Source organism: Amphibalanus amphitrite, unplaced genomic scaffold (genome assembly GCF_019059575.1).
Source record: "Amphibalanus amphitrite isolate SeventyFive unplaced genomic scaffold, NRLGWU_Aamphi_draft 001666F_arrow, whole genome shotgun sequence".
In the NCBI taxonomy this organism is placed as follows: Eukaryota; Metazoa; Arthropoda; class Thecostraca; order Balanomorpha; family Balanidae; genus Amphibalanus; species Amphibalanus amphitrite.
In genome coordinates, this window is record NW_024883159.1 from 26,569 (window position 1) to 50,447 (window position 23,879).

Sequence of the window (23,879 nt, forward strand, 5' to 3'; positions counted from 1 at the left end):
CGGGGGCCCAGCCGCCGGTCATCCTTGCCGCGGATATCGCTGCCGCGCGACGCGAGCGTGACCGGGAGCGTCATCGACTTAGGAGGGAGCGTGAATCGGAGGCTGAGCTCGCCGAGCGTCAGCGACGCAATCGTGAGAGAATGGCTACGGCTCGCACTAAGGTCAGGACAGGGAGAGACGGCGCAGGTCTTGAGCCACCTGTTGCTGCTGGTGTGGCGGATCAGCCGATCGCACCACCGACTGCGTTTGAACCGCCGGTGGTGGGCGGTGTCGCGGACGTCGCGCCCGGCGCGGAGGCAGTGGGCGGCGCTGTAGGAGAGGTGGCAACGCACTCGCCCGATGGTGCTGTAGATGCTGTCGAGGCGACAGTAGCCGATGCGCCAGACGACGCAGCGGCGCGCCGGCCCGCGGCCGATGCGCCCGACGCGGAGGCAGTGGGCGGCGCTGTAGGAGAGGAGGCGCCCCACACGCCCGATGGTGCTGTAGACGCTGTCGAGGTGGCAGCGGTCGATGCGCTAGACGGCGCAGCGGCGCGCCGGCCCGCGGCCGATGCGCCCGACGCGGAGGCAGTGGGCGGCGCTGTAGGAGAGGAGGCGCCCCACACGCCCGATGATGCTGTAGACGCTGTGGAGGTGGCAGCGGTCGATGCGCTAGACGGCGCAGCGGCGCGCCGGCCCGCGGCCGATGCGCCCGACGCGGAGGCAGTGGGCGGCGCTGTAGGAGAGGAGGCGCCCCACACGCCCGATGATGCTGTAGACGCTGTGGAGGCGGCAGCGGTCGATGCGCCAGACGGCGCAGCGGCCCGCCAGCCCGCGGCCGATGCGCACGACGCGGAGGCAGTGGGGGGCGCTGATGGACAGGCTCCGGTGGACGCGCCCGCCCGTCGTCGAGGCGACCAGCACCTGCTGGCTCGCAATTATGTCCCCGCCGAGTTCGAGCCGCCGGCTGGCATGCAGCTGGGCCGAATGGACACCGTCTGTGCCCATTGTGGAGCGCTGCGCTGGCGTGCCGAGCCCGCAGGCGCCTGTTGCCATCAGGGCAAGGTGCAGCTTGACTTCCATCCCCCGCCGCCGGACGAGATGGTGGAGCTGATGACCCCCGGCACGGCGTTCTATGACGAGTTTCGGGGCAAAATTCGCGCTTACAACACGGCCTTCCAGCTGGCCAGTATGGGGTGCAACGTCGTCCGACACGACGGGGCGTATCACGCGGCTTTCACCGTTCAGGGTAGCGTGTGTCATCGTATGGGATCTCTACTGCCCGCTCGCGGCGGCGAGGAGCAGTTCATGCAGGTGTATTTCCTCGACGCAGACGAGGCCACCGCGCGACGTGCCACCATGTGTGGCGGCCTCGACAGAGCCGTTCTCGACATCCTTTTGGGCATGCTGCACGAGCACAACAACTACGTGCGTGCGCTCCAGCCGGCTCTGCTGATGGCGCGCGGTGTGCCGAACTGCCGGATCGTGTTGTCGGCCGAACACCGGCCGCTGTCGGAGCACGAGCGCCGGTTCAATCTACCGATCGGTCGCGAAGTGGCGGTCCTGATGCCCAATGAGATGGGGGGCCGGCGCGACATCGTCGTTCGCGAGCGCGGCGGACAACTGTTCCGCATCGACGAACTGAGCCGCCAGTACGACCCGCTGCTCTATGTGCTGCTGCACCCGCGCGGCACGGACGGGTGGTCGCTCGAGCTGAAGGCCGAGCGCGGCGTCACAATCCGTCAGTATGGTGCGTTCCACATGCGCTTCCGACCGGGTCATTTCAATCTCATTCCGCGAGGGGGCCGGCTGTTTCAACAGTACCTGGTGGACACTGAGGCAAAAGCTGAGTCGAGTCGTCTGTCGTATGTGCGCGCGAACCAGGACGGCTTCAACGGCTTCCGCGCCGAGACCATCCGCGGCGTGCGAGACGCGCTGGCTGACGGCGAGGAGCACGGCCGAGCCGTCGGACGGCGCGTGGTGCTGCCGGCATCCGTAACGAGTAGTCCGCGCTTCATGATGGCCAAACTACAAGACGCTCTCTGCTACGTTCGAGACTTTGGCGCCGCCGACTTTTTCATCACCGTGACGTGCAACCCGGCCTGGCCAGAGATTGAGCAAACTCTGCGCACCCTCTACCCGGGAGAGAGGCCGGGCGACTACGATCGGCCGTGCGACCACCCTGACGTTGTCAGTCAGGTGTTTGACCTCAAGCTGCAGGCGCTGCTGAAGCAGCTGCGGGGCGGCATCCTGGGTCGACAGCGGGCCATTCTGCACACGATTGAGTGGCAGAAGCGTGGCCTGCCGCACGCTCACCTTCTGCTGTGGGTCGTGCCCGCCGACAAACCTCGCGCCGAAGACGTGGACACGTGCGTGTGCGCTGAGCTGCCAGATCCCGAGACCGATCCGGAACTGCACGCGATCGTCTGCACCAAGATGGTGCATGGTCCGTGCGGCGCGCTGAACCCGCAGGCGGTCTGCATGAAGGACGGCCGCTGTAGCGTCGGCTATCCGCGCCCGTATCTGGAGGCCACAGAGCTGCCAGAGCGCAGCTATCCCAAGTACAGGCGGCGCGCGCCGGAGGACGGCGGTCAACGTGCGCGGACGCCCGGACGGCGCGGTGTGGAAATCGACAACCGCTGGATCGTTCCCTACAATCCGCACATCCTTCGCGCGCTGGACTCACACGTCAACGTCGAGCTGATCACGCACGCGATGGGAGCGATCCGCTACTGCATCAAGTACGTCACCAAGGGCTCGGATAGGATCATGTTCGCCGTGCAGCCCGACGGCGTGGTTGACGAGGTGACCCAGTATCAGAACAGCCGGTACCTGGGATCCATGGAGGCAGCGTGGCGGCTGCTCGACCGACCAGTCCACGTCCATCATCCGCCGGTCCAGCGGCTGCAGCTGCATCTCGGTGACGACGAGAGACGTGTCGTGTTCCGCGGCGACGAAAACCTGGAAGCGGTCATCGCGGGCGAGCAGGCTAATCCATCCATGCTCACAGCCTTCTTTGAGCTGTGCCAGCGTGACGCGTTCGCGGCGACACTCCTCTACCCAGAGGTGCCGCGATACTACACGTGGCAGGTGCGACGCGGCCGGGGCGCAGACGCCCGTCCGGCCCACTGGAAACGCCGCGTCCGTGGCCAGCCTCACCCCGAGGTGCCGGGCGTGGTTGCCTCTGAGACTCTGTCGCGCGTGTACACCACGACGCCGCGCGCGGGCGAAGTTTTCTTTCTTCGCCTGCTCCTTCACAGCGTCCGAGGTCCGCGCTCTTACGAGCACCTCCGCACGGTCGATGGCCGCGTGTGTGCCGTTCCCCCGACTCTACTCCCACACCTACCCCCTCGGGATAATTCCGGGTTCGTCGGGTAGGAAAACTTGCCACTCTACTCCCCCCCCCCCCCCCACAGAGCCATATGGTATCGATCGGTGTTTATCCCGTGTCAATCGGTCGTCAATAAGCCGAGATATGCACGGCGAATTATTTCAATCGGCGTCGATCAGAATCTTCAGAACGGAGGGACCCACACTCATTTCTGGCCGTATCTCACTTTTCCGAGATGTACGTCAAACTACGTATTTAAAACTACATATTCTACAGCCGAATCTTCAAACTGGGGTACTTCAGACCGTGGGAATGACTCGGCTCAGCACTGCCGCACGCGCATTCAGCGGCGGCTTGTCGATTTTTCGAGTGTCGGCTGCCGATCTCCCGAGAGCCGGCCACCTGTCAGCCGCCGCTCGGCTCTGTGTTAAGCATATGGGGACGGCGAATTTCTTCCGGAGGGAAGCACCTCGCTCACAAAAGCACGTGAATCAGCCGCATTCCTGTGTGGCGCGCAATGCTGAAGAGATATGTGTTTCCGCGGGTATCTCGCAAGCCCTAACAGGAAAAGCTCGCTGCAAAAACTCAGCGCTTCAAAAAACCCGAAATCCTACTCAAATGGATATTTAAACAAGATATCTTGGCTCGCTCCGCGTCGCTTTGGCAATCAAAGTATGAGGGAGAAAATTTGGGATCGATTGGTGTTCGTCCCGTGTTAATCGGACGTCTAGAAGCTTAGATATTCACGAAAAACTTGTTGAACCTGCCAAAGTACCTGCCAGCTTGCTGTATCACCTGCTACTTGGTAATGTACTGAAAACTTGCTAATGTACTGAAAACCTGCCAAAGTACTTGGTATTTACTTGCCTAAATACCGCAAAGAACTTGTTCCTTTCCGACGTTTAAATCAGACGGCTTTAGTCGATCAAAGACTTTGCGAATTTGCCTTGGTCTCAGATAATTTTGATTTGTTCCAATGAATTATTTGTAATTTGAATTATACTTGTTCCCAATTTGTATTTTGTTTCACCTACCTATCATTTCTAACTTGTTTTAGCGTCCTACCTATTAAGCGATTACACATACGTTGAGAGAGCCGGTGGGTGGTTATAATGCAATACCCTGCACGGTGAACAGCTTGCGAGTTTTACAGCGGTGCGATTGCTGGGGCTTATCGCTGACAGAAAAGGGTAAATACAGTAAATACAGATGGCTGTGTTGGATCCCTTTGCTTTTGCCCAACATTCAGCGTTGGAATTGTGGCTTTACCGTCCCTCTTATCAAAGTTATCTAACTTTTTGTAGCTTCGTCAGGTTAGACACGACGCGCGTGACCTCTGGCGGCCGCTGGCGGAACTACCGCGCACGGCCCGCACACGGGCCTGGCGGCCGCCATTGGAACTACTGCGCAGGTGGCAGCACCTACCCGTGGAGAAGCGGCTGGCAATCGGCCGCCCCACTCCCCACCCCGCCCCCACCCAGCTGGCCGCCAGACCGTGGGAACGACTCGGCTCAGCGCTGCCGGCCGCTGGACGGGGAAACCCCGCCCCGCCGCCCGCCGCCCAACACACTGCCGCCGGGCCGGCCGGTGGAATTTTCCAGCCGTCTCTCCGGAACGGCGGCACCCCGCTCATCTTCGCACGCGCATTCAGCGGCGGCTTGTCGATTTTTCGAGTGTCGGCTGCCGATCTCCCGAGAGCCGGCCACCTGTCAGCCGCCGCTCGGCTCCGTGTTAAGCATATGGGGACGGCGAATTTCTCCCGGAGGGAAGCACCTCGCTCACAAAAGCACGTGAATCAGCCGCATTCCTGTGTGGCGCGCAATGCTGAAGAGATATGTGTTTCCGCGGGTATCTCGCAGGCCCTAAGAGAAAAAGCTCGCTGCAAAAACTCAGCGCTTCAAAAAACCCGCAATCCTACTCAAATGGATATTTAAACAAGATATCTTGACTCGCTCCGCGTCGCTTTGGCAATCAAAGTATGAGGGAGAAAATTTGGGATCGATTGGTGTTCGTCCCGTGTTAATCGGACGTCTAGAAGCTTAGATATTCACGAAAAACTTGTTGAACTTGCAAAAGTACTTGGTACTTGCTTGGTACTTGCCAAAGTACTCGGTACTTGCCAAAGTACTTGGTACTTGCTTGGTATTTGCATAAGTACTCGGTATTTGCCAAAGTACTTGGTACTTGCTTGGTATTTGCATAAGTACTTGGTACTTGCTTGGTACTTGTAAAAGTACTTGGTACTTGCTTGGTACTTGCGAAAGTACTTGGTACTTGCACTCGCCCCCCCCCCCGTTCCCCCGACTCTACTCCCACACCTACCCCCTCGGGATAATTCCGGGTTCGTCGGGTAGGAAAACTTGCCACTCTACCCCCTCCCCCCCCCCCCACACACACACAGAGCCATTTGGTATCGATCGGTGTTTATCCCGTGTCAATCGGTCGTCAATAAGCCGAGATATGCACGGCGAATTATTTCAATCGGCGTCGATCAGAATCTTCAGAACGGAGGGACCCACACTCATTTCTGGCCGTATCTCACTTTTCCGAGATGTACGTCAAACTACGTATTTAAAACTACATATTCTAAGGCCGAATCTTCAAACTGGGGGTACCTCAGACCGTGGGAACGACTCGGCTCAGCACTGCCGCACGCGCATTCAGCGGCGGGTTGTCGATTTTTCGAGTGTCGGCTGCCGATCTCCCGAGAGCCGGCCACCTGTCAGCCGCCGCTCGGCTCTGTGTTAAGCATATGGGGACGGCGAATTTCTCCCGGAGGGAAGCACCTCGCTCACAAAAGCACGTGAATCAGCCGCATTCCTGTGTGGCGCGCAATGCTGAAGAGATATGTGTTTCCGCGGGTATCTCGCAGGCCCTAACAGGAAAAGCTCGCTGCAAAAACTGAGCGTTTCAAATAACGCCAAATCCTAGTCAAATGGATATTTAAACAAGATATCTTGGCTCGCTCCGCGTCGCTTTGGCAATCAAAGTATGAGGGAGAAAATTTGGGATCGATTGGTGTTCGTCCCGTGTTAATCGGACGTCTAGAAGCTTAGATATTCACGAAAAACTTGTTTAACTTGCAAAAGTACTTGGTACTTGCTTGGTACTTGCCAAAGTACTCGGTACTTGCCAAAGTACTTGGTACTTGCTTGGTATTTGCATAAGTACTCGGTATTTGCCAAAGTACTTGGTACTTGCTTGGTATTTGCATAAGTACTTGGTACTTGCTTGGTACTTGTAAAAGTACTTGGTACTTGCTTGGTACTTGCGAAAGTACTTGGTACTTGCACTCGCCCCCCCCCCCGTTCCCCCGACTCTACTCCCACACCTACCCCCTCGGGATAATTCCGGGTTCGTCGGGTAGGAAAACTTGCCACTCTACCCCCTCCCCCCCCCACACACACACAGAGCCATTTGGTATCGATCGGTGTTTATCCCGTGTCAATCGGTCGTCAATAAGCCGAGATATGCACGGCGAATTATTTCAATCGGCGTCGATCAGAATCTTCAGAACGGAGGGACCCACACTCATTTCTGGCCGTATCTCACTTTTCCGAGATGTACGTCAAACTACGTATTTAAAACTACATATTCTAAGGCCGAATCTTCAAACTGGGGGTACCTCAGACCGTGGGAACGACTCGGCTCAGCACTGCCGCACGCGCATTCAGCGGCGGGTTGTCGATTTTTCGAGTGTCGGCTGCCGATCTCCCGAGAGCCGGCCACCTGTCAGCCGCCGCTCGGCTCTGTGTTAAGCATATGGGGACGGCGAATTTCTCCCGGAGGGAAGCACCTCGCTCACAAAAGCACGTGAATCAGCCGCATTCCTGTGTGGCGCGCAATGCTGAAGAGATATGTGTTTCCGCGGGTATCTCGCAGGCCCTAACAGGAAAAGCTCGCTGCAAAAACTGAGCGTTTCAAATAACGCCAAATCCTACTCAAATGGATATTTAAACAAGATATCTTGGCTCGCTCCGCGTCGCTTTGGCAATCAAAGTATGAGGGAGAAAATTTGGGATCGATTGGTGTTCGTCCCGTGTTAATCGGACGTCTAGAAGCTTAGATATTCACGAAAAACTTGTTGAACCTGCCAAAGTACCTGCCAGCTTGCTGTATCACCTGCTACTTGGTAATGTACTGAAAACTTGCTAATGTACTGAAAACCTGCCAAAGTACTTGGTATTTACTTGCCTAAATACCGCAAAGAACTTGTTCCTTTCCGACGTTTAAATCAGACGTCTTTAGTCGATCAAAGACTTTGCGAATTTGCCTTGGTCTCAGATAATTTTGATTTGTTCCAATGAATTATTTGTAATTTGAATTATACTTGTTCCCAATTTGTATTTTGTTTCACCTACCTATCATTTCTAACTTGTTTTAGCGTCCTACCTATTAAGCGATTACACATACGTAGAGAGAGCCGGTGGGTGGTTATAATGCAATACCCTGCACGGTGAACAGCTTGCGAGTTTTACAGCGGTGCGATTGCTGGGGCTTATCGCTGACAGAAAAGGGTAAATACAGTAAATACAGATGGCTGTGTTGGATCCCTTTGCTTTTGCCCAACATTCAGCGTTGGAATTGTGGCTTTACCGTCCCTCTTATCAAAGTTATCTAACTTTTTGTAGCTTCGTCAGGTTAGACACGACGCGCGTGACCTCTGGCGGCCGCTGGCGGAACTACCGCGCACGGCCCGCACACGGGCCTGGCGGCCGCCATTGGAACTACTGCGCAGGTGGCAGCACCTACCCGTGGAGAAGCGGCTGGCAATCGGCCGCCCCACTCCCCACCCCGCCCCCACCCAGCTGGCCGCCAGACCGTGGGAACGACTCGGCTCAGCGCTGCCGGCCGCTGGACGGGGAAACCCCGCCCCGCCGCCCGCCGCCCAACACACTGCCGCCGGGCCGGCCGGTGGAATTTTCCAGCCGTCTCTCCGGAACGGCGGCACCCCGCTCATCTTCGCACGCGCATTCAGCGGCGGCTTGTCGATTTTTCGAGTGTCGGCTGCCGATCTCCCGAGAGCCGGCCACCTGTCAGCCGCCGCTCGGCTCCGTGTTAAGCATATGGGGACGGCGAATTTCTCCCGGAGGGAAGCACCTCGCTCACAAAAGCACGTGAATCAGCCGCATTCCTGTGTGGCGCGCAATGCTGAAGAGATATGTGTTTCCGCGGGTATCTCGCAGGCCCTAAGAGAAAAAGCTCGCTGCAAAAACTCAGCGCTTCAAAAAACCCGCAATCCTACTCAAATGGATATTTAAACAAGATATCTTGGCTCGCTCCGCGTCGCTTTGGCAATCAAAGTATGAGGGAGAAAATTTGGGATCGATTGGTGTTCGTCCCGTGTTAATCGGACGTCTAGAAGCTTAGATATTCACGAAAAACTTGTTGAACTTGCAAAAGTACTTGGTACTTGCTTGGTACTTGCCAAAGTACTCGGTACTTGCCAAAGTACTTGGTACTTGCTTGGTATTTGCATAAGTACTCGGTATTTGCCAAAGTACTTGGTACTTGCTTGGTATTTGCATAAGTACTTGGTACTTGCTTGGTACTTGTAAAAGTACTTGGTACTTGCTTGGTACTTGCGAAAGTACTTGGTACTTGCACTCGCCCCCCCCCCCGTTCCCCCGACTCTACTCCCACACCTACCCCCTCGGGATAATTCCGGGTTCGTCGGGTAGGAAAACTTGCCACTCTACCCCCTCCCCCCCCCCCCACACACACACAGAGCCATTTGGTATCGATCGGTGTTTATCCCGTGTCAATCGGTCGTCAATAAGCCGAGATATGCACGGCGAATTATTTCAATCGGCGTCGATCAGAATCTTCAGAACGGAGGGACCCACACTCATTTCTGGCCGTATCTCACTTTTCCGAGATGTACGTCAAACTACGTATTTAAAACTACATATTCTAAGGCCGAATCTTCAAACTGGGGGTACCTCAGACCGTGGGAACGACTCGGCTCAGCACTGCCGCACGCGCATTCAGCGGCGGGTTGTCGATTTTTCGAGTGTCGGCTGCCGATCTCCCGAGAGCCGGCCACCTGTCAGCCGCCGCTCGGCTCTGTGTTAAGCATATGGGGACGGCGAATTTCTCCCGGAGGGAAGCACCTCGCTCACAAAAGCACGTGAATCAGCCGCATTCCTGTGTGGCGCGCAATGCTGAAGAGATATGTGTTTCCGCGGGTATCTCGCAGGCCCTAACAGGAAAAGCTCGCTGCAAAAACTGAGCGTTTCAAATAACGCCAATTCCTAGTCAAATGGATATTTAAACAAGATATCTTGGCTCGCTCCGCGTCGCTTTGGCCATAAAGAGATTCGGGAGAAAATTTGGGATCGAATGGTGTTTTTCCGGTGACGATCGGACGTCTAGAAGCTTCGATATTGGCGAAAAACTTGCTGAACTTGCAAAAGTACTTGGTACTTGCTTGGTACTTGCCAAAGTACTCGGTACTTGCCAAAGTACTTGGTACTTGCTTGGTATTTGCATAAGTACTCGGTATTTGCCAAAGTACTTGGTACTTGCTTGGTATTTCCATAAGTACTTGGTACTTGCTTGGTACTGCGAAAGTACTTGGTACTTGCACTCGCCCCCCGTTCCCCCGACTCTACTCCCACACCTACCCCCTCGGGATAATTCCGGGTTCGTCGGGTAGGAAAACTTGCCACTCTACTCCCCCCCCCCCCACACACACACAGAGCCATTTGGTATCGATCGGTGTTTATCCCGTGTCAATCGGTCGTCAATAAGCCGAGATATGCACGGCGAATTATTTCAATCGGCGTCGATCAGAATCTTCAGAACGGAGGGACCCACACTCATTTCTGGCCGTATCTCACTTTTCCGAGATTTACGTCAAACTACGTATTTAAAACTACATATTCTACAGCCGAATCTTCAAACTGGGGGTACCTCAGACCGTGGGAACGACTCGGCTCAGCACTGCCGCACGCGCATTCAGCGGCGGCTTGTCGATTTTTCGAGTGTCGGCTGCCGATCTCCCGAGAGCCGGCCACCTGTCAGCCGCCGCTCGGCTCCGTGTTAAGCATATGGGGACGGCGAATTTCTCCCGGAGGGAAGCACCTCGCTCACAAAAGCACGTGAATCAGCCGCATTCCTGTGTGGCGCGCAATGCTGAAGAGATATGTGTTTCCGCGGGTATCTCGCAGGCCCTAAGAGAAAAAGCTCGCTGCAAAAACTGACCGCTTCAAAAAACCCGAAATCCTACTCAAATGGATATTTAAACAAGATATCTTGGCTCGCTCCGCGTCGCTTTGGCAATCAAAGTATGAGGGAGAAAATTTGGGATCGATTGGTGTTCGTCCCGTGTTAATCGGACGTCTAGAAGCTTAGATATTCACGAAAAACTTGTTGAACTTGCCAAAGTACCTGCCAGCTTGCTGTATCACCTGCTACTTGGTAATGTACTGAAAACTTGCTAATGTACTGAAAACCTGCCAAAGGTATTTACTTGCGGGCCTAAATACCGCAAAGAGTTTAAATCAGACGTCTTAAGACGACCAAAGACTTTCAAAATTTCCCTTGGTCTCAGTTCGTTTTAATTTGTTTTCAATGAATGTTTGCAGTTTGAGTTATGCTTAATTCCAATTCGTATTTTGTTTCACCTACCTATCATTTCCCACATACTTTTTGCGTCCTACCTATTAAGCGATTACACTTACGTCGAAAGAGCCGGTGGGTGCTTATAATGCAATACCCTGCACGGTGAACAGCTTGCGAGTTTTGCAGCGGTGCGATTGCTGGGGCTTATCGCTGACTGAAAAGGGTAAATACAGTAAATACAGATGGCTGTGTTGGATCCCTTTGCTTTTGCCCAACATTCAGCGTTGGAATTGTGGCTTTACCGTCCCTCTTATTAAAGTTATCTAACTTTTTGTAGCTTCGTCAGGTTAGACACGACGCGCGCGACCTCTGTCGGCCGCTGGCGGAACTACCGCGCACGGCCCGCACACGGGCCTGGCGGCCGCCAGTGGAACTACTGCGCAGGTGGCAGCACCTGCCCGTGGAGAAGCGGCTGGACATCGGCCGCCCCACTCCCCACCCCGCCCCCACCCAGCTGGCCGCCAGACCGTGGGAACGACTCGGCTGAGCGCTGCCGGCCGCTGGACGGGGAAACCCCGCCCCGCCGCCCGCCGCCCGACACACTGCCGCCGGGCCGGCCGGTGGAATTTTCCAGCCGTCTCTCCGGAACGGCGGTACCCCGTTCATCTTCGCACGCGCATTCAGCGGCGGCTTGTCGATTTTTCGAGTGTCGGCTGCCGATCTCCCGCGAGCCGGCCACCTGTCAGCCGCCGCTCGGCTCTGTGTTAAGCGTATGGGGACGGCGAATTTCTCCCGGAGGGAAGCACCTCGCTCACAAAAGCACGTGAATCAGCCGCATTCCTGTGTGGCGCGCAATGCTGAAGAGATATGTGTTTCCGCGGGTATCTCGCAGGCCCTAACAGGAAAAGCTCGCTGCAAAAACTCAGCGTTTCAAAAAACCCGCAATCCTACTCAAATGGTATATTAAACAAGATATCTTGGCTCGCTCCGCGTCGCTTTGGCAATCAAAGTATGAGGGAGAAAATTTGGGATCGATTGGTGTTCGTCCCGTGTTAATCGGACGTCTAGAAGCTTAGATATTCACGAAAAACTTGTTGAACCTGCCAAAGTACCTGCCAGCTTGCTGTATCACCTGCTACTTGGTAATGTACTGAAAACTTGCTAATGTACTGAAAACCTGCCAAAGTACTTGGTATTTACTTGCCTAAATACCGCAAAGAACTTGTTCCTTTCCGACGTTTAAATCAGACGGCTTTAGTCGATCAAAGACTTTGCGAATTTGCCTTGGTCTCAGATAATTTTGATTTGTTCCAATGAATTATTTGTAATTTGAATTATACTTGTTCCCAATTTGTATTTTGTTTCACCTACCTATCATTTCTAACTTGTTTTAGCGTCCTACCTATTAAGCGATTACACATACGTTGAGAGAGCCGGTGGGTGGTTATAATGCAATACCCTGCACGGTGAACAGCTTGCGAGTTTTACAGCGGTGCGATTGCTGGGGCTTATCGCTGACAGAAAAGGGTAAATACAGTAAATACAGATGGCTGTGTTGGATCCCTTTGCTTTTGCCCAACATTCAGCGTTGGAATTGTGGCTTTACCGTCCCTCTTATCAAAGTTATCTAACTTTTTGTAGCTTCGTCAGGTTAGACACGACGCGCGTGACCTCTGGCGGCCGCTGGCGGAACTACCGCGCACGGCCCGCACACGGGCCTGGCGGCCGCCATTGGAACTACTGCGCAGGTGGCAGCACCTACCCGTGGAGAAGCGGCTGGCAATCGGCCGCCCCACTCCCCACCCCGCCCCCACCCAGCTGGCCGCCAGACCGTGGGAACGACTCGGCTCAGCGCTGCCGGCCGCTGGACGGGGAAACCCCGCCCCGCCGCCCGCCGCCCAACACACTGCCGCCGGGCCGGCCGGTGGAATTTTCCAGCCGTCTCTCCGGAACGGCGGCACCCCGCTCATCTTCGCACGCGCATTCAGCGGCGGCTTGTCGATTTTTCGAGTGTCGGCTGCCGATCTCCCGAGAGCCGGCCACCTGTCAGCCGCCGCTCGGCTCCGTGTTAAGCATATGGGGACGGCGAATTTCTCCCGGAGGGAAGCACCTCGCTCACAAAAGCACGTGAATCAGCCGCATTCCTGTGTGGCGCGCAATGCTGAAGAGATATGTGTTTCCGCGGGTATCTCGCAGGCCCTAAGAGAAAAAGCTCGCTGCAAAAACTCAGCGCTTCAAAAAACCCGCAATCCTACTCAAATGGATATTTAAACAAGATATCTTGGCTCGCTCCGCGTCGCTTTGGCAATCAAAGTATGAGGGAGAAAATTTGGGATCGATTGGTGTTCGTCCCGTGTTAATCGGACGTCTAGAAGCTTAGATATTCACGAAAAACTTGTTGAACCTGCCAAAGTACCTGCCAGCTTGCTGTATCACCTGCTACTTGGTAATGTACTGAAAACTTGCTAATGTACTGAAAACCTGCCAAAGTACTTGGTATTTACTTGCCTAAATACCGCAAAGAACTTGTTCCTTTCCGACGTTTAAATCAGACGGCTTTAGTCGATCAAAGACTTTGCGAATTTGCCTTGGTCTCAGATAATTTTGATTTGTTCCAATGAATTATTTGTAATTTGAATTATACTTGTTCCCAATTTGTATTTTGTTTCACCTACCTATCATTTCTAACTTGTTTTAGCGTCCTACCTATTAAGCGATTACACATACGTTGAGAGAGCCGGTGGGTGGTTATAATGCAATACCCTGCACGGTGAACAGCTTGCGAGTTTTACAGCGGTGCGATTGCTGGGGCTTATCGCTGACAGAAAAGGGTAAATACAGTAAATACAGATGGCTGTGTTGGATCCCTTTGCTTTTGCCCAACATTCAGCGTTGGAATTGTGGCTTTACCGTCCCTCTTATCAAAGTTATCTAACTTTTTGTAGCTTCGTCAGGTTAGACACGACGCGCGTGACCTCTGGCGGCCGCTGGCGGAACTACCGCGCACGGCCCGCACACGGGCCTGGCGGCCGCCATTGGAACTACTGCGCAGGTGGCAGCACCTACCCGTGGAGAAGCGGCTGGCAATCGGCCGCCCCACTCCCCACCCCGCCCCCACCCAGCTGGCCGCCAGACCGTGGGAACGACTCGGCTCAGCGCTGCCGGCCGCTGGACGGGGAAACCCCGCCCCGCCGCCCGCCGCCCAACACACTGCCGCCGGGCCGGCCGGTGGAATTTTCCAGCCGTCTCTCCGGAACGGCGGCACCCCGCTCATCTTCGCACGCGCATTCAGCGGCGGCTTGTCGATTTTTCGAGTGTCGGCTGCCGATCTCCCGAGAGCCGGCCACCTGTCAGCCGCCGCTCGGCTCCGTGTTAAGCATATGGGGACGGCGAATTTCTCCCGGAGGGAAGCACCTCGCTCACAAAAGCACGTGAATCAGCCGCATTCCTGTGTGGCGCGCAATGCTGAAGAGATATGTGTTTCCGCGGGTATCTCGCAGGCCCTAAGAGAAAAAGCTCGCTGCAAAAACTCAGCGCTTCAAAAAACCCGCAATCCTACTCAAATGGATATTTAAACAAGATATCTTGGCTCGCTCCGCGTCGCTTTGGCAATCAAAGTATGAGGGAGAAAATTTGGGATCGATTGGTGTTCGTCCCGTGTTAATCGGACGTCTAGAAGCTTAGATATTCACGAAAAACTTGTTGAACTTGCAAAAGTACTTGGTACTTGCTTGGTACTTGCCAAAGTACTCGGTACTTGCCAAAGTACTTGGTACTTGCTTGGTATTTGCATAAGTACTCGGTATTTGCCAAAGTACTTGGTACTTGCTTGGTATTTGCATAAGTACTTGGTACTTGCTTGGTACTTGTAAAAGTACTTGGTACTTGCTTGGTACTTGCGAAAGTACTTGGTACTTGCACTCGCCCCCCCCCCCCCCCGTTCCCCCGACTCTACTCCCACACCTACCCCCTCGGGATAATTCCGGGTTCGTCGGGTAGGAAAACTTGCCACTCTACCCCCTCCCCCCCCCCACACACACACAGAGCCATTTGGTATCGATCGGTGTTTATCCCGTGTCAATCGGTCGTCAATAAGCCGAGATATGCACGGCGAATTATTTCAATCGGCGTCGATCAGAATCTTCAGAACGGAGGGACCCACACTCATTTCTGGCCGTATCTCACTTTTCCGAGATGTACGTCAAACTACGTATTTAAAACTACATATTCTAAGGCCGAATCTTCAAACTGGGGGTACCTCAGACCGTGGGAACGACTCGGCTCAGCACTGCCGCACGCGCATTCAGCGGCGGGTTGTCGATTTTTCGAGTGTCGGCTGCCGATCTCCCGAGAGCCGGCCACCTGTCAGCCGCCGCTCGGCTCTGTGTTAAGCATATGGGGACGGCGAATTTCTCCCGGAGGGAAGCACCTCGCTCACAAAAGCACGTGAATCAGCCGCATTCCTGTGTGGCGCGCAATGCTGAAGAGATATGTGTTTCCGCGGGTATCTCGCAGGCCCTAACAGGAAAAGCTCGCTGCAAAAACTGAGCGTTTCAAATAACGCCAAATCCTAGTCAAATGGATATTTAAACAAGATATCTTGGCTCGCTCCGCGTCGCTTTGGCAATCAAAGTATGAGGGAGAAAATTTGGGATCGATTGGTGTTCGTCCCGTGTTAATCGGACGTCTAGAAGCTTAGATATTCACGAAAAACTTGTTGAACTTGCAAAAGTACTTGGTACTTGCTTGGTACTTGCCAAAGTACTCGGTACTTGCCAAAGTACTTGGTACTTGCTTGGTATTTGCATAAGTACTCGGTATTTGCCAAAGTACTTGGTACTTGCTTGGTATTTGCATAAGTACTTGGTACTTGCTTGGTACTTGTAAAAGTACTTGGTACTTGCTTGGTACTTGCGAAAGTACTTGGTACTTGCACTCGCCCCCCCCCCCCCGTTCCCCCGACTCTACTCCCACACCTACCCCCTCGGGATAATTCCGGGTTCGTCGGGTAGGAAAACTTGCCACTCTACCCCCTCCCCCCCCCCACACACACACAGAGCCATTTGGTATCGATCGGTGTTTATCCCGTGTCAATCGGTCGTCAATAAGCCGAGATATGCACGGCGAATTATTTCAATCGGCGTCGATCAGAATCTTCAGAACGGAGGGACCCACACTCATTTCTGGCCGTATCTCACTTTTCCGAGATGTACGTCAAACTACGTATTTAAAACTACATATTCTAAGGCCGAATCTTCAAACTGGGGGTACCTCAGACCGTGGGAACGACTCGGCTCAGCACTGCCGCACGCGCATTCAGCGGCGGGTTGTCGATTTTTCGAGTGTCGGCTGCCGATCTCCCGAGAGCCGGCCACCTGTCAGCCGCCGCTCGGCTCTGTGTTAAGCATATGGGGACGGCGAATTTCTCCCGGAGGGAAGCACCTCGCTCACAAAAGCACGTGAATCAGCCGCATTCCTGTGTGGCGCGCAATGCTGAAGAGATATGTGTTTCCGCGGGTATCTCGCAGGCCCTAACAGGAAAAGCTCGCTGCAAAAACTGAGCGTTTCAAATAACGCCAAATCCTAGTCAAATGGATATTTAAACAAGATATCTTGGCTCGCTCCGCGTCGCTTTGGCAATCAAAGTATGAGGGAGAAAATTTGGGATCGATTGGTGTTCGTCCCGTGTTAATCGGACGTCTAGAAGCTTAGATATTCACGAAAAACTTGTTGAACCTGCCAAAGTACCTGCCAGCTTGCTGTATCACCTGCTACTTGGTAATGTACTGAAAACTTGCTAATGTACTGAAAACCTGCCAAAGTACTTGGTATTTACTTGCCTAAATACCGCAAAGAACTTGTTCCTTTCCGACGTTTAAATCAGACGTCTTTAGTCGATCAAAGACTTTGCGAATTTGCCTTGGTCTCAGATAATTTTGATTTGTTCCAATGAATTATTTGTAATTTGAATTATACTTGTTCCCAATTTGTATTTTGTTTCACCTACCTATCATTTCTAACTTGTTTTAGCGTCCTACCTATTAAGCGATTACACATACGTAGAGAGAGCCGGTGGGTGGTTATAATGCAATACCCTGCACGGTGAACAGCTTGCGAGTTTTACAGCGGTGCGATTGCTGGGGCTTATCGCTGACAGAAAAGGGTAAATACAGTAAATACAGATGGCTGTGTTGGATCCCTTTGCTTTTGCCCAACATTCAGCGTTGGAATTGTGGCTTTACCGTCCCTCTTATCAAAGTTATCTAACTTTTTGTAGCTTCGTCAGGTTAGACACGACGCGCGTGACCTCTGGCGGCCGCTGGCGGAACTACCGCGCACGGCCCGCACACGGGCCTGGCGGCCGCCAGTGGAACTACTGCGCAGGTGGCAGCACCTACCCGTGGAGAAGCGGCTGGCAATCGGCCGCCCCACTCCCCACCCCGCCCCCACCCAGCTGGCCGCCAGACCGTGGGAACGACTCGGCTCAGCGCTGCCGGCCGCTGGACGGGGAAACCCCGCCCCGCCGCCCGCCGCCCAACACACTGCCGCCGGGCCGGCCGGTGGAATTTTCCAGCCGTCTCTCCGGAACGGCGGCACCCCGCTCATCTTCGCACGCGCATTCAGCGGCGGCTTGTCGATTTTTCGAGTGTCGGCTGCCGATCTCCCGAGAGCCGGCCACCTGTCAGCCGCCGCTCGGCTCCGTGTTAAGCATATGGGGACGGCGAATTTCTCCCGGAGGGAAGCACCTCGCTCACAAAAGCACGTGAATCAGCCGCATTCCTGTGTGGCGCGCAATGCTGAAGAGATATGTGTTTCCGCGGGTATCTCGCAGGCCCTAAGAGAAAAAGCTCGCTGCAAAAACTCAGCGCTTCAAAAAACCCGCAATCCTACTCAAATGGATATTTAAACAAGATATCTTGGCTCGCTCCGCGTCGCTTTGGCAATCAAAGTATGAGGGAGAAAATTTGGGATCGATTGGTGTTCGTCCCGTGTTAATCGGACGTCTAGAAGCTTAGATATTCACGAAAAACTTGTTGAACTTGCCAAAGTACCTGCCAGCTTGCTGTATCACCTGCTACTTGGTAATGTACTGAAAACTTGCTAATGTACTGAAAACCTGCCAAAGGTATTTACTTGCGGGCCTAAATACCGCAAAGAGTTTAAATCAGACGTCTTAAGACGACCAAAGACTTTCAAAATTTCCCTTGGTCTCAGTTCGTTTTAATTTGTTTTCAATGAATGTTTGCAGTTTGAGTTATGCTTAATTCCAATTCGTATTTTGTTTCACCTACCTATCATTTCCCACATACTTTTTGCGTCCTACCTATTAAGCGATTACACTTACGTCGAAAGAGCCGGTGGGTGCTTATAATGCAATACCCTGCACGGTGAACAGCTTGCGAGTTTTGCAGCGGTGCGATTGCTGGGGCTTATCGCTGACTGAAAAGGGTAAATACAGTAAATACAGATGGCTGTGTTGGATCCCTTTGCTTTTGCCCAACATTCAGCGTTGGAATTGTGGCTTTACCGTCCCTCTTATTAAAGTTATCTAACTTTTTGTAGCTTCGTCAGGTTAGACACGACGCGCGCGACCTCTGTCGGCCGCTGGCGGAACTACCGCGCACGGCCCGCACACGGGCCTGGCGGCCGCCAGTGGAACTACTGCGCAGGTGGCAGCACCTGCCCGTGGAGAAGCGGCTGGACATCGGCCGCCCCACTCCCCACCCCGCCCCCACCCAGCTGGCCGCCAGACCGTGGGAACGACTCGGCTGAGCGCTGCCGGCCGCTGGACGGGGAAACCCCGCCCCGCCGCCCGCCGCCCGACACACTGCCGCCGGGCCGGCCGGTGGAATTTTCCAGCCGTCTCTCCGGAACGGCGGTACCCCGTTCATCTTCGCACGCGCATTCAGCGGCGGCTTGTCGATTTTTCGAGTGTCGGCTGCCGATCTCCCGCGAGCCGGCCACCTGTCAGCCGCCGCTCGGCTCTGTGTTAAGCGTATGGGGACGGCGAATTTCTCCCGGAGGGAAGCACCTCGCTCACAAAAGCACGTGAATCAGCCGCATTCCTGTGTGGCGCGCAATGCTGAAGAGATATGTGTTTCCGCGGGTATCTCGCAGGCCCTAACAGGAAAAGCTCGCTGCAAAAACTCAGCGTTTCAAAAAACCCGCAATCCTACTCAAATGGTATATTAAACTAGGTGACTTGCTTGCTCCGCGCGCATGATTGGGCCACAGGAGATTTGCAGCAGCCAAACGACGGGATTAGCCAATTCGAGCAGTGAATGTTTATGTGAAATCTAGCAGCAGCGATTTACCTAACTGGGCCAGGGGACAGGTCACAGTAGTTGACATGGCGAATCATTCTGACATGAATTCAGAAGGTTGACAGCGGTAATGCTGGCGTGCTAAGCTACGCTACAAAAACCGCCCTGTGTAGGCAGCATGCTCAGTAGGAGAAAAAGAGCAGTGAAGTAGAAGTAGTGTAAATGTAGCGTGCTGCTATGGCGATACACAATAGGAAGGCCGATTAGGAAACAGAAGTAAGCAAAGTGTCAAAGCGGCATTAGGCGACACACTGACCGGATTAGACACAGTCAGAATGACTTGCTGGGATTAGCTGGACTGGTCTGGTCCGATTGCCTGGCAGAGCTTATCGGATCCGGGGTTTGTTGGCGTCAGCTGCGGCTGCTGGCGGCAGCCGGTGTCGATGACTGGCGGCCCTGCTGGTTAACTGCATGGTGGCGAGAAATGTAGTCAGGGACACGGCATAAGGAAGTCAAAAGGCTCGGAGTCTTAGCCAGGCATAGTTCAGGGTCGCCGTGCCGAGGTGATGGATAGATTGAAGGTTTTATAGGGAACATCAAGGTCGGCTCCGCACACTGAACACAGCCTGTTACCAGGGTGCACTGTCGTGGAAGTGCTCCGAGCGCGCACCCCGCCCTTAACACGTTTTTAAAGTAACTTTGAAATATGATTTAAGCACAATGAAATGAGTTAAGCACACTGAAATGTCAATGTCAGCCTCCTGATGAACTTACGTTAACGATGTCAAACTTTTAGTATAACGGTTAAGGGCCCGTTACGTCAGCGCGTACCGGCATACACTCACTCACGCGCAATCATTCACCACTCCAAATACCCACAGCACCGAAAGGGTTAAGCACAGGATGCAGATGCAGCCACGCACTCACTCACTGGCACCCCCCGACGTAAGACTCGCCCCGCAGCGGTTTAGACTCCCCCTATCAAGGGGTGAAGTGTCCGATCGATCACACGACACGGACTTCAGACGTTCACACGTCTGAAAGGGGGTCTCACAACCGACAGCGACGCGCCTAACAACCGTCACACCTGACAGTTGACACAGTTACAGTCACGCACACATTCGCACACGGACTCACTCACTGACACGCTCAGACGTAAGACTCGCCCCGCAGCGGTTTAGACTCCCCCTATCAAGGGGTGAAGTGTCCGATCGATCACACGAAACGGACTTCAGACGTTCACACGTCTGAAAGGGGGTCTCACAACCAACAGCGACGCGCTAACATTTCCAGACTAAAAAATCCCAGCACACGGACCACCAGCCGTACCACACGACTGACCACAGGAGTATCTGACCGCTCTTGGACGCCGCCGCCTGACTATACTTCCGATAACGTTTAAGATTACGGCCGATGACGCACCCGCTTCCTAACGCCCAATACGATTGGCCGCAGCCTACAGTTGGCCGTCGACATTGACCACCCGGACAGACAGAGTGGCCCTCCCACTCAAGGAGCAAGGGCTTCCTCCGGCCACTCCGGGCTCAACGTCATAGCAATTGGGTGAAGGACGGCACAACGCGGGGTACATCCGATCGTCGCTCGACAACCGAACTAAGATAACGCCCCATAACGCACCCGTATGACGCCCGATCCTGGCGCGCGCACCTCACAGAACCTCTCTGTATACGACATTCCGCGTCCGATGGTTGTGCGTGGAAAGCACCTCGACTGAATCAAAGCTGCCTACGCGCGAGAGAGCCACGTAGAACTGGCCATGAGTGAAGGCCGGGGATGGCAGATATATGCCCACGCGTCGCTTAGTCTGCCCTTGGCAGCGATTGATGGTCATGGCGAATGACAGCTTGACGGGGAACTGACAGCGGCGGAATGGTCGGCCGATGCCGGAATCGACAGCGCTCACCACCAGAGGGAGGCGCGGCAAAAACAGCGTCTCGCCACGCGCGACTCCACTGGCGATTCGCAGCTCGAGCACGTTGGGCGCGGCGCGCAGCACCGTGCACAGCGTGCCGTTCACGACGCGCGGAGCGTCGAGGTTGCGCATCAACACGACCGGGGCGCCGACCTTGACCTGAAGTCGATGCGACGGCATGCCCGACACGTCGATCGCGTTGAGCACCTCGGTGGGCACCGGAGGCCCGTGATCCTCGTTGTCGTCGTCACTGATGGTGTCGACGCTAGCGTACGTGACTGTTTCGCCGGGCAGAAGGGCCAGCGCGGCCTCATTCGCCCTGTCAACGGTCGCATTTAGCGGCGAGAGGATGGCGCGCTCATGCAGCCACTCTTCATCACGGTGTCGCCCGGCCATGTCAGGGAAAATGCGATCGACCAAGGCGGCGAGACTGCGCGCCGGACTGACCACCAACTCGGGCACCTGCACCGAGTCCGGCTGTGCCACGACGGGCAGCCGGCCGTCGCCGACGCGCAGCAGGAAGTTGGCGAACTCACCGGCCTGATCGTCGCCGTTCAACGCCCGCATGTTGGTCGCGAGCTCCATGGTGTCGATCCGAGGCCACATGGGCGATGACTTGAGGCAGGCGTCAACAACCTCTGCGCGCCCGCCGCGCTTCACCACTGGCAGGATCTGTCTCCAGTCGCCAGAGAGCAGCGTCAGAACGCCGCCAAACAGCTCTTGCCTGTCGCGGACGTCTTGGAGAGCCCGGTCGACCGCCTCAGTGGCGCGCCGGTTCGTCATGGCCGCTTCGTCCCATACAATGAGGCGACAGCGGCGAAGGTAGTCGGCCTCGGGAGAGCGGCGATCAATGCCGCAGACGTTCTCGTTGTCAGGATGCAGCTGCAGAGGGATCTTGAACCGATGATGGGCAGTCGTGCCGCCCTCCAACAGGCTGGCTGCGATGCCGGATGTGGCCACTGCAACTGCCACGTGTCCCCGGCTGCGCACCTTGGCCAGCAGCAGGTTCTCCAAGAACGTCTTCCCGCAGCCGCCTGGAGCTTGCAGGAAGATGACACCCGACTCGTCATTGTCCAGCCGTCGCAGCACCTCGTCATAGACGGCGCGCTGGTCATCCGTCAGACGCGGCTCGTCGCGCTCAACGCGATCGGCCAGAGCGGCCGGGTCGTACTCGGGACCGCCGGGCGGCTCGTCGTCGTCGCCATCGGCGGCGGCGGCGGCGTCCGGCACCGGCGGCACCGGCAGTCCGTACTCCGCCAGAGATCGGAGTCGGGTCTTTTTTTTCTCAATACACGATGCTGCCGAGATACACGAGCGCTTTATGCCGATCATCTCCCGTCTGCAACTTCCGTGACGGGCCGTCTGCTCGGCCGCGGCGCCGGCGTCCGCCCGTACTAGATCGGCCGGTTTTCGTCACCGGACGAGCCCGGACTCGCCAAAAATTCAGGTAAGTTGGGGCCGACAGAGGGTGGAATTGATTGAGGGACGATCGAAAAACATGATACAAATAATAGGTAAAACATTTTGCAAGTAGGACTCGAAAATCTCTAATCGTACGATTTCCGTCAGAACCGGGTTCGACAAATGTTTGCTCCAGCTGCGGAGAGCAAACTGCGTCACTATAGTTACATACCATAATACGATAGAGGGACTGCAAAGTAAGACATAGTTTAGCTCTAAAAAAGTAGAAAAATATGGCAAGCATTTCTGTGTAACAAAGTATTCATGAACTCCTTCAAATAGGCATTTCTTTTAATACGCTTAATATTCATCACTAAATCGGCCGTTGTGTTTGGACCGAGGTGAGCTTGGTGGTGGATGCGTCACAATGATTTAGATAAAACATTTTGAATTTGGAGGGTGTTAAGATTACATATGAATGCCAATTGACCTTGAGAGCTGTTGTTAATTACTGGGATGATTTTTCAAAGGTGGTTTTGGTGCATAAAGGCTTATTTATTACGAAAAATGCAAGTGGCGCGGCTAACGTGGCGCGTGCATGATTGCCTTTAATTGAAGTGATTTATCCTAATATTTTGCCTCATGAAACAATTTGAAGCAAAAGTTTAGTTTTTGCCAGTTTTTATTAGTCTGCTGCTTAAAACATTTTGAACTTTTTTAATATGGTGATGGTGAAACGTGATGTTAGGAACTTGAAAAGCAGTTACCTAGCAGTTTAAAGCCGCCCTCTGAACCCGGGGCTCTAAATGTGCATAAAACCAACAGAACAGGTGTGGCGTCAGCAGAAATGCAAAAGCTGAACCCTTCCCTTCTAATATGACCTTGCCATTCCCAATGTAACTAAGCCTTATTTGGCCCAGCGGATGGTCAGGTGAGTCATAAATATTTTTTTTAAAATAAAAAGTATTGTGAGTATCAATGCGTGATGTTATTTTCCAATCTTAGAAGGATGTTTTCATATTTTATTGCCTGAATTCATTCAGTTTCTGCTTTGCAAAGGGTGGAAAAGGTAGTTGGAGCTGCAGCGCTCAGCTAACTGCATGATTTACTTCAAAGTACAAAGATAGGGCTGCCTGCTCCTTTTTTGGCACATTTGTTCAAAAATTTCCTGTTAGACAGGAGACATTTAAAGCCGCCCTCTGAACCCAGGGCTCTAAATGTGCATAAAACCAACAGAACAGGTGTGGCGTCAGCAGAAATGCAAAAGCTGAACCCTTCCCTTCTAATATGACCTTGCCATTCCCAATGTAACTAAGCCTTATTTGGCCCAGCGTATGGTCAGGTGAGTCATAAATATTTTTTTTAAATAAAAAGTATTGTGAGTATCAATGCGTGATGTTATTTTC

The 23,879-nt window shown here is 54.2% G+C and overlaps 2 protein-coding genes across 2 annotated transcripts; one reads left to right on the forward strand and one right to left on the reverse strand.

Annotated features, from left to right (window-relative positions):
• Nucleotides 1-950: 950 nt before the first annotated feature.
• On the forward strand, nucleotides 951-20,495 carry LOC122374514. Its single transcript, XM_043353310.1, has 2 exons — nucleotides 951-3,068; nucleotides 20,433-20,495. Exons 1-2 carry the CDS (start codon nucleotides 951-953, stop codon nucleotides 20,493-20,495), a joined length of 2,181 nt encoding a protein of 726 aa, XP_043209245.1.
• A 313-nt stretch (nucleotides 20,496-20,808) lies between these two features.
• On the reverse strand, nucleotides 20,809-22,404 carry LOC122374515 (ATP-dependent DNA helicase pif1-like). The gene has a single exon (XM_043353311.1). The coding sequence runs from the start codon at nucleotides 22,402-22,404 to the stop codon at nucleotides 20,809-20,811; it is 1,596 nt and encodes a 531-aa protein (XP_043209246.1).
• Nucleotides 22,405-23,879: the final 1,475 nt, after the last annotated feature.

Coding starts and splice junctions, on each gene's coding strand:
- LOC122374514 (XM_043353310.1), top strand. CDS start 951: ATGCAGCTGGGCCGAATGGACACCGTCTGTGCCCATTGTGGAGCGCTG. Junction 3,069..20,432: donor CGCGATACTACACGTGGCAG/GTGCGACGCGGC, acceptor TAACATTTCCAG/ACTAAAAAATCCCAGCACAC.
- LOC122374515 (XM_043353311.1), bottom strand. CDS start 22,404: ATGATCGGCATAAAGCGCTCGTGTATCTCGGCAGCATCGTGTATTGAG.